The following is a 13,975-nucleotide window of genomic DNA, read 5'->3' on the forward strand; positions in this document are numbered from 1 at the left end:
GCTAGTATAGTAGTTCTAATGAATCTGTGAAAATGGATACATTTAATATGATTATCCATAATGAAACCTTTAAAAGAATGATCTGACTATGGGCTAGTGTAGATTGGAGTTTAGATAAAATTCAGAAGTGACAGTCTTCCCATTTACAGTGTATATTATGAATACAAGTGTGATATGAATTTATAGTCGATAAAGCCAGTTTTCTTAAAGTGCAAATAATGAATTTGCAGCTTTTAATAAATAGTCATCTGACACGAACAGAACATATAATATGTTAGGAAACCACTAACAGGATCACTTTTTCTGTAGTTGTATATTGATGCAGATACAAGAGAACATATCCTTTTAGGTGTGAGCTTTTCTTGAAATAGTGGTTTTCATTTATGTTCTTTTACATTACAGTATTCCGACAAGGCCCTGTACACCCAGCTGTGCTTTTACCGGTATATTTTTGATGTGGACTATGCAAAGGAGAAAGTTACTACTGATCAAGAGAAAGGTACGTTAAAATACTGTAATTACTTCTTGAATTTAAAGTGGAAATTTGCATCATAAAAGCCAAACCTACTCTATTGTGCTGTTCAAACATACATCACGCAGGAAGTAGGAGGCCAAATGAATTTAGGAATCCCCTGCATGAAGAAGAGGTTGCATAGGAGTCAGTGGCTTAAGAATCCCTTGCATGTGTCGCCTGTACTTCTGAAGTAATAGAGCTTTGGAAAGAGGAATGTGGGGCTTTTTTCAAATGCTCTAATGATAAAAATGCTCTTTATTATGAGGTTGGAAGGGACATTGTCAACATGACTAAATTAACTAATTTAAAGGAACTGCACTTTCTGACAGAAAAATCTTTGATATTGTACATTCAGAGAATTTTTAAGTTCCCTTTTGAAAGGTTTTATATTCCCATGTTAATATCTTTCAGCAGCGGAGAAACTGACTGACTAAGACAAGCCATGAAACTAACTATATGTAAAGCACAGTTAAATATACAAATTAAGCAAACTTAAAGATATTTGTGCTTACTTCTTTCAGTTATTGTAATGTTAGTTAACTGTAATAGATAGCAATTTTCATAGAGAAAGGTGATTTTCAAGTTGGTGGCTGACTTATATACAAGACTGAATAAACGAAATTTTGGTCCCCACGTTTGGTGCATTGTTGATCCAAAAATACATGTTCCTACTCCCGTTGAAACTCCTACAGGAAGTCCATAGTGGCTCCTATGGAGAAAAGATGAGTCAGCAATAGTAGTAGCCTGACAGAAACCTCCACTGCAGAATAATCTCCTTTCCCACATCCCAGTTAGGGTGAAGACCAAGAGGTGAAAAAGAATATAGTAGAACAAATAAATACCCAAGTACTACAGTGATAAGCACAGCATACAATCCAAGAAGTATAGCTGGAACCTCTTAGCTTGCACATGCTCAATAGGCAGGAGTGTGGGCTCTGTCTTGATATATCAGCACCCTCTTTTCCAGAGTAGCTAGGTGCCTTTTTGATACCCTTAAGAAGGTGAATTCATTCCTGCAGCTTGAGCTTCCAGAATGGAATACTGAAAATCAGTGATACAGGCTTTCAGCTTGAGATAGTTCCTTTGCTACTAGATCCAAAGGAGGCCAGGCATTTACTAATTAGTCTGTTGTTTTAGTCTAACCATAGCATCGCAAACTTTTTACTAAGGTAATGTTCGTTCTGTCACCAGCCCTCTTTAGTTAAATGAGAGGACCCATCGGCCAGGGAAGCCATTCCCAGAGTAGGGTCCTTCCTAGGGTTATACAATTAGATCATGAAATATCAAGAGTGTTCCTAGGAACCATCCCAGAAGCTAAAATGTAAAGGAACAATATTTAGCAAAAAAATGAGCAAGACTTTTCTGACCCAGGATAAGTGTGTTAAACTGGACAGGAAGTATACATTCTGCAGCTACTACACCTGTTTCGATGTGGGAATGTTTGTTTGAAAGCACCGAGTTTCATGTTTACAAGCCTGAAACACTATGGGCACACATCTGTATTTATTTACTTTATATATGTACATGCTAAAAAGGGCACCTATGCATACATTCTTGTCTTAATTTAAACAAGTATCATAAAAATACCCTCTATGCAGTCATAAAATGTAATAACGCTCACCATCAGTTAGCCAGGCAACTTAAAAACTCAAAATTACCATCCAACAACTCCCCATTCTACAATTCTCTTTTTCCTTCATTTTCAAATGTCTGTCAAATGAAGGTCCATCCGATTAAAAAAACAGGAGTACTTGTGGCACCTTAGAGACTAACAAATTTATTAGAGCATAAGCTAGATATCATTAACTTGGGTTTAAATAGAGACTGGGAGTGGCTGGGTCATTACACATATTGAATCTGTTTCCACATGTTAAGTATCCTCACAGCTTCTTGTCAACTGTCTAAATGGGCCATCTTGATTATCACTACAAAAGTTTTTTTTTCTCCTGCTGATAATAGCTAATAGATAATTAATTAGCCTCTTACAGTTGGTATGGCAAATTCCACCTTCTGTGTGTGTGTGTGTGTGTGTGTAATCTTCGTACTATATGTTCCATTCAGTGCATCCAATGAAGTGGGCTGTAGCCCATGGAAGCTTATGCTCTAATAAATTTGTTAGTCTCTAAGGTGCCACAAGTACTCCTGTTTTTTTGGCGGATACAGACTAGCACGGCTGCTACTCGGAAACCTGTCATCCGATTAAAGCTGCCTTAGATGGGGGAGTGAAGTCCAAAGTCATGAAGCCCTCACAGAGAATATCCTGTCAGAAGCTCTTTCTCCCTTATGCCAGTGTGGATCCAACTTGTGCACCTCAGATGTTCTCAGCTGTGGTAGTTTGGCACAGAGAGAGAGGCAGTCTCTCTAATTGGTAGGCCCTTAGTCGTCTGGGGGTTTTATAGGTAAAAAGTAATGCCTTTAATTTCATGTGGAAACCCCAGGCAGCCAGAGCAGATCATAGCTTAATATGTTAATAGTGAAGTCCATGAGACCACCTCACTCGTTTCTGCTCTCTGAAAGGAAACCAGATTCTAAAGGCTCCCAGAAATTCCCGCTGCTACCTTCCTAAGTTAGGGCCTATTGCTTATGTAATGACAGTTCAACAAGAGATCTGACCTTTGCCCCCCTGTGAATAACTGATCACAGACGATAGTAACAGTTCGGGAACTGTCATGTTTTCTTGTTAATTCCCTTCATTTAAAAAGTGGGACAGAGGAGGAGAAATGTTCCATTAATCAACTCAAAATGTGAGCAGCAAGGCTCATTTTCTTACACTTACAGGACAGGCTCTGAAGTGCTTCAGTCTGGATCTGATCAGACAACGCAATTTCATGAGCTGCACTTTCTGAAGGCATGGATGAAGAGGTTTATGGGTAGTCTGTCAGCCATTTACATAGATGGAGATACAAGCAGCACAGCATACTGACTAACCAGACAATAACTGTGCTTGTTGTCTGAGAACTGCACCCCAAAACAAACACGTTTTTTCATGGCCACATCAGAAAATCAGAAGTGACTCTAGTGGGACTTATTGAAGATTCTATAAGGCCACTCCATAGAAATCTCATACATTATGCATACAGATAAGAATTTGCTATAGTTCTTTTCTCTTTGTCGTTTTTTAAAAAATCAAGAGGTATAAAGCCCAAGTAACGCTGGGTGATACCACTGTGGCTGAAACATAGCTGCTTCAGTTCCCTCATCTGCCATTGACTTCCTGTGTGACATTAGGCAAGTCACTTAGGACCAGATTTAGTCCCTTACTCACACTGAGTAGTAAATTACTCAACAAGTAGTTCCATTGACTCCAGTAAATCTGTTCACTGTGTAAGGTACTATTCAGTGTAACAGGATCACAGTCTGACCATTAATCTATCTGTCTCCATTCTTGTGAGTAAAATGAGGGTAATAACACTTCCCCCTGTTGCCAAGGGGTGTTGAGGATAAATTTATTCATGTTCTTTTTAGGCACTCTTATACCACAGTGATTGAGGCCATATAGGTGCTTAGATATATTCTGTGATATAGAATGTTCTCAGCTGTGGAGCTCCTTGGCACTGGAATCCAATAAACTGAGTCTGTCAGTCTAGCGGCTGAACAGAAAGCACTGAAGAAGGGAGGATACTTTGCAGTCATTAGTAATTGAAACATTGCTGGATTTTAGGACGCACTGCACCTCCAAAACATATGCTAGTATTTGGAACCACAGTCTAATTCTTCAGATTAGGTATTTATGTGCTGTGGCTCCATAAAAGCCTGTGCACGCTCAGAAAATGCGTTTACACGGGTATCACAGCCGTGTACATCCCCTACCTCCACCCGTTCATACAAATACCAAAAGTGCCTAGTTTACTTTCTGGATGAATAAACTGCAAAATTGAATTGAGAAAAATGAAACTCTTTTAAACTGTGTGACTTACACATAAAAACACAACATTCAACTCTGAATGTTTGTTTGCATCCTATAATTTAAACATTGTTTTTCCCCAGTGTGTTCATAACTTGGTGTGCCAAGTATCAGTATGAAGTGAATTTTTTTTATGGATGAGTTATTATAAAGCTTTGAAAGTAGACCCTATATAATGGAGATATGTTGGCAGAGCTACTTAATGGGGTGGGGCTTTAATATCGGCATGTTGGCTGGTGGTGGCTGTTTGAGAGGGAGACAGGATACTGCAACTAAGATTGGAAGGGCACCTAAGCAAGAAGATATTTTTTCTCATATAGGAGATGTGAAAGTTGATGTTTCTGATGGAGAGGAGAGAGACACTGAGATGGAGACAATAAATGAATCACTGTGCAATGAAATATATGGCCCTTCAGTCAATACTGGAGTTATTTTCCATATCTTTTCTGCCTGTAAAGATGAAGACTGTAACAAATGGCTCACAGCAGTGGGCAGGGAAGGAGATGGAATTAGAAGTGTGGATTTTTTTTTTTTTTTTTTTTTTTTTAGGGGGAGTGAAGAAGGGGGATACAGCAAAGAGAGGCATTCGTTTAAAAGTCAGAGTTAGTTGTATTCCCATCTGCTAGCAATGACAGACAAAAAAGGTGATTTCACAACACGGTGAGGTTCCATAAATAATGATCTGAGTTCTACACCTGTTTCAGTGGACAGTGCATTTCAGTTAGTGTCACACCTTTAGGCACTAGTAATTGACTTCAGTTCTTAAAGGTAACCAAGCGTTGCTCTGCACAGGATTTTAAGAAGTCTTGCGTGGATTATTTTCCATCATGTCCTTCGATAAATGATTTTTCAACTTAGCAATTTCTAAATCTGTGAGTCAGCCACAAATTCAACAATGTCAATTCATTGCTCCCAACCGAAGATTTGAAACAACTTTTTCTGCCTCAAAGACGACAGCTTTTAGATGTGTTTGTTTTTAGCGGTGTTTGGCCTCATTATCGTCCCGATGACGTTTCTTGAATTACAGTTACTTTTGGAGAGGAAATGTGAAACCCACAAAATATTGAAGACACAGAACTAAAACATTTGAGGTTCAAGCATGAAGTCAGATGGGTTTTTGTAGCTTTTTTTTTTCCCATTTACATTTCCAACAATAAATATGGAAAGGCTATAGAGGAAAGTGAAATAGTTTTTACAATACTTAATTATTATAAATAATTACAATACTTAATAATAAATAATTTTAAATCCTTTAAAATATTCAGGGAGTTAACAGAGTTTAGCTATTTCCTGACCTTTCCCAAATAACGTAGGTTTTAAAAGTTGTCTAAAATGCATGCATGTGATCTTCACAAGTCATGGAGACTTTACAGAATAATACCAATTCATTTACACTTCCCTTTTTTTCCCCCATCTTTTATTAAATACAAATAGTGGTTCAGATAATGTTAAGAATGTGACTTAGCTCAATTTATGAGTGTTTGGTTATGAGTGAATTCTTCTTCTGATACACATTGCCTTAATATTGCATCATGTTTGTTTTTTTCACCCTTTATGAAGAGCACCTCCCCAAGTAACACTTAAAAAAACCAATATACTTGACATGTCTATATCACTTTTCATCTAAGCTCAGAGCTTTGCATACAATTAAATGAATTAAAGCTTATAATACTCTTCTGAAGTTATGTGAGTCCCATTTACAGCTATGGAAACTGAGGTGCATAAAAATTGGGCATTCCTAAGGTCGCACAGGAAGGCTATGGTAGAGCCAAGAGTAGAATGAAGACTGTCTGAATCCCTGTCCTGTGCTTTAACCATGGTCAATCCTTCCTCATTAGTAAAACAGGGTTGATTAAAGATGGATGTTTATCCTTACACAAATTTTGGGGGGGAGGGGAAAGAGAGATTGTAGTTTAATTTACTCCTGACTCAGCATGAATTATAATCGTTGACTTTTTCAAGTAAATATTTTGACACTACTTTGCAACTTATTGTACTTCCATAATTCTGCTACATTAATGACTATTTTACATATAAGCGAAAATCAGGCAAAAATGATGTAAACTAGAAAGTGGGGAGAAACTTCAAAATAAAATGTTGCAGTCATCTAACTGAAAATTATTTAATGATATTTGGCAAGTTACAAAAATCTATATATCACCCTTTATGAATGATACAGTTGCCATTTTGACTACTGTTAAACTAAAAACTCTTTTGAAATCTCCACTGCCCCACCCCATTGTTTCAATTTATTTTTTATGTATAGCTCAGCGCTGAGACACATTTTTCCATGAAGACCCATGTCATTCTGCCTTAATTTATCTGAACACTGTCAGTTTTGTTTATAAATTGAGTTCAAATCCAAAATAGCTTTTAGTATAGATCTCTTATCACAGATGGGAGGAGAGCACTTTCTGCATCCGATGAAGTGAGCTGTAGCTCATGAAAGCTTATGCTCTAGTAAATTTGTTAGTCTCTAAGGTGCCACAAGTACTCCTGTTCTTTTTACTTTCTGTAGTGAAAAGAAAGTGTCTGACATGCTACTGCTTTTTCAGTAGGGCACTGTGAAGGTTATTGGACCTGACTTCAAAGTTTGTCTAGGTTTCAGATCCCAATTTATGGTTGGTGGGTTTTTTTAGCTAATTTTTGTGGAGTCCGGAAATGTAACAATGCAAACGGAAACAATTTAACTCTGTATAAACCTCAGTATGTGCATGCCTAGATAGTGTAATTTTGGGGTTTAGATTTCAGGTGCTTTTTTTTAATGGTTGTATAAATATATATATATTTTTACAAAACTTGGCAGCAAGTGATTGATAACAAGGTCTAATCATTTTGATATTTTGAGAAATATAGTAGTTTTAAACAGATGATACAGAATTTATTTTTAAAATGTATTGTGCTTATACAGTTAATGGCTTTTATTTCCATAATGTTTTTTACTACATAATTATACATCTTAATTACGTAATTACCATCATAATTATTATGTAATTACATGTAGTTCCACTAATTACAAATCAGGAAGTGTAATTATCTAGTAAAAACTTTCTGAAATCTTATTTATTCACTAGAGATTATTTAAAGGACTAACCAGTGACCTATTGGTACTAGTGTCTACTGTTATATATGACACCTAGGTTCAACTCCTAGCCCCTCTCACACTGCCAATGAGATAGAGAGAGCTGCAGAAAGAGCTCTTTCATTTTCTGTCAGTGGAAGTGTAAATACTACCCACCACCTGTGGATGACAAAGAAATTATGTTGATATGTTCTGAAGGTTGTTTTGTAACCTCCTTCTATTAGGTTAGTAGTGCATATATATCCTTTAAAAAAAGAACAGGAGTACTTTTGGCACCTTAGAGACTAACAAATTTATTTGAGCATAAGCTGTGTTACTAAAATCAAATGTTCACAAGGACTGACACCTTAAACTGGAACTTTTAATAATTGGAAGCGAGTTAAAAGTTGAAATAATCAGATAAGTGTGGAGCTTAGGACAAGATAATTTTGTTTTGAATTTTCCCTGGTAAACTGGTATCATATCACAAATGTGAGTCAAAAAATCATTAGAAAAATATAACTTGTGTAACCAAGGCAAACTTGTTGTACAGCACCACCTGTAGACACTGAGATTATACATTAGAAGCAGTCTTCCAGACCATTCCTGTAACTTTTTGACCCATTCATGTAAGGACTTTCATTCATTTCATTTGCTAGTTTACCTATACCTGTCATCCATTCAAATTTGGTGTTCCTTCATTTTATTATTGAAAATTATTTACATAGAAATAATCATGAAACTGAGGATATAGAATGTTACTTACATTAACTCCCACAATTTTTTGTGTCTGGCATTTTGGGACTTTCTGCTTATGGAGTCTGCTCTCAGTCAGAAATATAATAGGTGAAATATATGCCTGCTTATGGCTATGTATATATGTGGGGTGAAATCTTGACTCCGTTGAAGTTAATAGCAAAATTCTCATTGACTTCTGTGGGGCTAGTATTTCATCCATGGTCTATCAGTGCTTTTTCAGGTTCATCATTTTGTTTCCTAGTATTGCTGTATTTTAATGTCTGATGTTTGATGACACTTTCTATTACTTTTATTTAATTTATATAATTGGATAATAATACAGTTTGAAACAAAACATAGGTTATTGTAGTTCAGACAGTAACTTTTAATCGGTTAGAATTTCATGGTTACATTTGGTTAAAATGGAGTAGAAATGTGGAAAACCACTGACATCTATACATTAAATATATCAATAACCTTTGGTAGACTGAATAAAAAGAGTATTATAAAGTCCGAATTAATTCCTGGATGTATCATTCAGCAAACCTGTGACATTAATCAAAGTAACATCAGAAATACAAGGCTTAGTCTTACATTCACCATGACAGCAAATATATGGTAAATAAATGTCAAAATATTGGTGTAAAGTGAAGCTCCAAAGAGAAAAATACCTTCAATAACACAGGGGAAAAAAACCAATTTGAGCCTAGGAGAAGGGTGTTGTAGGAAAATAAATAATTAGAATTTAGTGTGCACCAATAAAAAGGGACAAAGAAGGGAAATAGTCACTAAGTGTTAGGAATGTTAAATCAATGTTGGTTTTGTGGAATTGTCCTGCACATTATATATGTTCTTGGTGGAATTGGGGTTGTGTGTCTGTTATCTTTTATATAAGCTTCCTGCACTGACTAGAATGACTCGTCCCCATAGAAATTTTACCAGCCATTTTAAATGTATGTACCAACTCATTTTAATTCCCAAATTAAGTTTTAAACATAAAGGGTTATATCCTCAGATGTTATAAATTTGTGTAGTTCTACTTACATTAAATGCAGGTACACCAATTTACACAAGCTCAGGTTCTCTTTTTGGGTCAGATCCTATCTTCAAATCAGTTTCTTAAACTTCCCAAACTGGACTTTGACTGTTAAAATGTAAATATACATTAATTATTGTTGGAAGCAGAGTTTAAAAACTGAATGCATTTTTTTGTCTCTGTCAGATTTTAGTTTTATTTTTTTTATGGCAGTAACCTTGAAAAAACAATAATAATCACATTTGAGAAAATTCATAAGTCTATATATCCTAAACAGAAAAAATTTACATTTTCAAAGACATGGTGAAGCTTATTTATTTTAATTTTTTTTCCCCTAGAGCATGTATGACTGAAAACTAAGATATAGCCTACCTCAAGGTGTTGAGGGCTATGTATGTAACAGCGTGGCAATATAGAAAGGGGTTTTTTAAATTTTATTCTCTGGCAGACATGAGAATTTTTTAATTGGCATAGGTTTTGTGAATTATGCATGATCCATTGATAAAAAAAAAATTAGCATAAGACAACTGAGCATCTGAATGCAATTTTAAATTGATTTATTGAAATGTTCTTATTGGAAGTTATGCTACAGTGTGATGCTCATCTGTTTAGCATAGTAGAAGCAAGGTAGTGTACAATGGAGAATATTGTGTGTGTTTCTGTAAAAATAAAAAATAAACCAAAAACATTTTTAGAGATTTTATTGCTGTGAAAGTGAAATATGCATGTGAAAGGTACAGTGGGCATATGCTGTATAAAAGTTCTCAAGCAGTCAATGTCCCCCAGTCTTGACTTGTAATCCACCTACTATTTCAGTCTGTAGCCTGTCTAACCAAAGATCTAGTTGTCCTATGTGATGTGATGGTTTTATGATGTAAACAAAGAAAGGTGAATGACTAGGATATATGTAGGGTACCCATCACCATAAATTGTGAACACTAAACACCAGACTTGGGACAAATGAATCCCTGGTCTAATTCCATTGGCTTCCAGGGATGAATTAGACTGCTTGCCATTTGTAACTTAGTTGAAGATCTGCTCCCAAAAAGGTTAGTGGGATAATTCTCTGTGTCGCTTAGCCCATTTCCGCATTTTTTTTTTAAACCAATGGAAGCCTCTTTGCAAGAAGTTGATTTGATCCTGCCAGGATTACAACTGTCAAATGAATATCAAAATGTTTTCCCACCTTAAATAATTTAACTCAGAATATAATAATGTAATTATTTTGACATGAAAACGTTACGTACTGTAGTATTTCCACTTATCTTAAAACAGACGTTTTCACTTTACAAGAGATGCATGCAATAAGACAAAACAAAAAAATGAATAAAAGGGAGTGAGTGACAGACTGAGCTACTTTGTTTAGAGGATAAAAACAAATAAAATCCTATTAGTGTCAAATATTATGAACTTAGAATTAAAATGTTCAGCTATTTATAGGGCTGTTTCATATTTGTTTTATATAACAGTAGGTGGGTGCATAAATGTCTAGCACATGAAACCAGCGACGTGTTTATCAGGTGAATATTTTCTGTTTGAACTGGTGAGTTCACGGTGGAGTGGAAAAGGGACACTAGTAGAAATTGTTTGTATGTTGCATTACATTGTGTAAAGTACATGTCACATTACGTGTATTTTCCTTCCAAAATCCGACTTTTTCATTTGTGAAATAGAATGGTTGTGTTTGCTTTTTGCTAAGTCTTAAATAGTTCAGAACGTGTTTATTAAAAATTAACTAGTGCAAATTACCAAAATAAGTCTCATTAATGCAATATAGTTACTAAAAGAAATGTAGCTATTATGCTTTTGAGCACCTATTAAGTGGCTACCAATAATTACTAATTGTTTTAATTTCTTCGTCTTTTTTGTTTGGGGGGAGGTTTTTATTTTTGATATCTTGTCCATGACTTACTGGGGTTGTAGGCTGATTAAGTGTCAACTTGATATACCATATAATTGTGATCTATGAAAAGTTACTTGTGTAAAAAAGTAGTGACTGTTTTGTTTCTTGGCTTGCATTACAGGGGGGGAAATACGTATACATACATTTTCAGATTGTGCATATGTGGGTGTCTGAACTTTAAATATGTAAATTAGTGGATAGTGAACCACACAGAAGGTTCAGTTCTCTTCATAGATGCATATTCTTTATTAGGATTCTTATCTGAATCTTTTTTTGAGAGTTTGACTGGACATCTGAGAACTGACTCTTTTTTTTTTTTTTTTTTTTTTTACTTAGTTTCACTCTTTCATGGTTTCAGCTGGATTTAAAATACCACACAAATAGCCATTTTCTCTGTGCTTCCAGAAAAAATAGGAAGTGCAATTCAACACAGAATTTTAAAGAAAGGTCTCTGAGCCTTTTTGAACTGTAACTAGGATGTGAGTTTTTGAGGAAAGTTTTAGGTAGGTTCAGTTTTTTCTGGAATTAATTTGGATTAATTTGGGGCAGATTAGTTAAATATGGAAATTATTCAGTCTTTAGTATCCCGTCTCCCATCTATGCCTTGCTGCTCTGGGAGGAGGTTTGCTTTTTGCACTGTCTTAGTGGTCTAGGTTTCTGAAAGAGAAGCAAAAGTCCTTGACGACTACTTCCAGTGGAGCATGTATGGACGTTCCACTTCAGGTGCTCACACGCGCCACGTGCCTTTGATCAGAGTTTTTCATGAGCAGTGTCCATTCGGCCTACACATACACTACTGACCTCATGCCTCAGACCGTGGCTGCATAAGGCTGTGCAGGCAGACCGTACTCAATTCCTTCTCAATTGCCTCAGCCTGAGAAGTAGCCCAGTGTGTCCTCTTTGTGCATGCCTTAGATGCTTACTGAGATCATTTACTTAGGCCTGGTCTACACTAGAAAATTAGGTTGGTTTAACTACATCAGTCAGAGAGGTGAAAAATCCACACCCCTGAGCAGCGTTGTTAAACCAACCTAAGTCCCTGTGTAGTCAGCGCTAGGTCAACGGAAGAATTCTTCTGTCACCCTAGTTACCACCTCAGGGATGTGGAGGTAGTGTCTACACTGAAGCGCTACAGCAGCACTGCTACAGTGGCACAGCTGTGTCGCTGTAGCGTTTTAAGTGTGGACAGGCCCTTAGTTTATGTAGTTTACTTAATTAGTTTTAAGTAGTTAGTTACTGGCTACTAAAAAGATTGCTTTATTTCCTTTGAGGAAATCCCCCCCTGTGAGGGCATGCCCAGTTCACTGAGGTTTAAATGTTGCCTCAGATGTAAAGAGGCTAGTTCAGTCAAACTCTTTATTTGGCTTTGCTGCCTGGGGGAGTTGCACTTCCCACAGCAGTGTAACATTTATTTGGCCATCAAATCCAGGGCCCAGAAGAACCAGGCAATCAATTGTGACTGTTAATGATGGAGTATTCTCTTCAGAGCCAGATCAGGAGAAACCCCCCTGTACATCAGTCCCTGGGGGTCAGTAGTGCCCCTTAAACCGCAGTGCAACACTCTCCTAGAAAGAGGAAAGCCTCAGAGACCTCCTTTTAAAGATCCTAAGAAGAGGAGTTCTAATTCTTCTTCAAGTAGTGTTCCTATGGGTGCTCCACTCCAGGTGTGCATGTGCTTCTCAAGCCCTTGATTTCTAGCTAGCTGTATCTGTTTGGCCCATGCAGGCATCCTATGCCTTCTCATAGCAGAAAACAAGCTCTATATAAGGGGGTGTGGATGAGTTGCCATCCGTTCCTTCTCTGCCACCTCAGCCCGAGACAGAACACGAGCAAATCTGCCTAGAGCGTACTCATACTTTCCCCACTTTTTTCTATTAACACTAGTTAGTTTACTGTTTTAATGTTTGTATAGTTATTTGGTTTAGCCAAGAGGACTGTGTTTCCCTCTCTTCTCCCAAGGAGTCTTGTCTTTTCCTGGCAAGGTGTGCCTGATTCTCCAAGATTCAAACATTGCCTCTCCTGCCAGAAGGCTACACTGGTGAGCGACAGACACTCCAAGTGTATCCCTTGCTTGGGAGAGTCCCATATCTCCCAGAAGTGCTCCGTTTGCTTAGTACTTAAGTCCAAGGCTAGGAAGAACAGGGAGATAAAGCTCAGACTGTTGACAGTGTAACGTTCCCTGCAACCACTCTCTGAGCCAGGTCAGGAGATCCCCCCCCATTCATCCAGCATCCCGTCCATCTCAGGGCATGCTTATCCTAAGAAAAGGAAGTCTTTGGCGCACTCTGGGAAGACTCCCCAAAAGAGCACAGACTCTGCCTAAAGAGCCAGCTCCAAAAAAGACCCAGGTTCCTGTTGAACCCTCAGTATCCAAAGGTACATTGAGGCCAAAGACTCTTCCTCTGGTACCGGCAGGCCTGCGAAGCCCCATAGCTCCAACACGGCCCTTGTTATGCTCTACCTAACCTTCCACTAGTAAGGAGAAATTCAGGGTACCATCAAGCTCAGCCCCGTCATCAGCACAGTAGCATTCCCCTCAGTCGTTGGTGCTGTCAGGCGCCTTACCCCAGCCATCGTTACTGTTGCAAGTAGCTCAGCTGAGTGTGACTGTACAAGTTGTACTCTCGGTACTGAGCAAGCATTGGTGTCTGACAAGGCCTGTGGAACACTCAACATTATTAGTATTGTCAGCTCCAACCATGGCGACTTTGACTAAGGTGTCAGTACTTGTATCCTTTTCTCAGGAGTTCCAATACTTGAGGGATTCTTGGTGTCGAATAAACCAGAGTCCCTGTTGCTCTCAGGTACCAAGCATCTCG

The 13,975-nt window shown here is 37.5% G+C and overlaps 1 protein-coding gene across 4 annotated transcripts in view; it reads left to right on the top strand.

Annotated features, from left to right (window-relative positions):
• Positions 1-13,975, top strand: part of POLA1 (DNA polymerase alpha 1, catalytic subunit) — a 349,929-nt gene that overhangs the window by 285,657 nt on the left and 50,297 nt on the right. For all 4 annotated transcript variants that reach the window (XM_074968368.1, XM_074968379.1, XM_074968396.1 and 1 more), the window contains exon 36: positions 403-499. In XM_074968368.1, the coding sequence (XP_074824469.1) occupies positions 403-499 (97 nt within the window). The remainder of the gene's footprint in view (positions 1-402; positions 500-13,975) is intronic.

Source organism: Natator depressus, chromosome 1 (assembly GCF_965152275.1).
Source record: "Natator depressus isolate rNatDep1 chromosome 1, rNatDep2.hap1, whole genome shotgun sequence".
Taxonomy (NCBI): Eukaryota; Metazoa; Chordata; order Testudines; family Cheloniidae; genus Natator; species Natator depressus.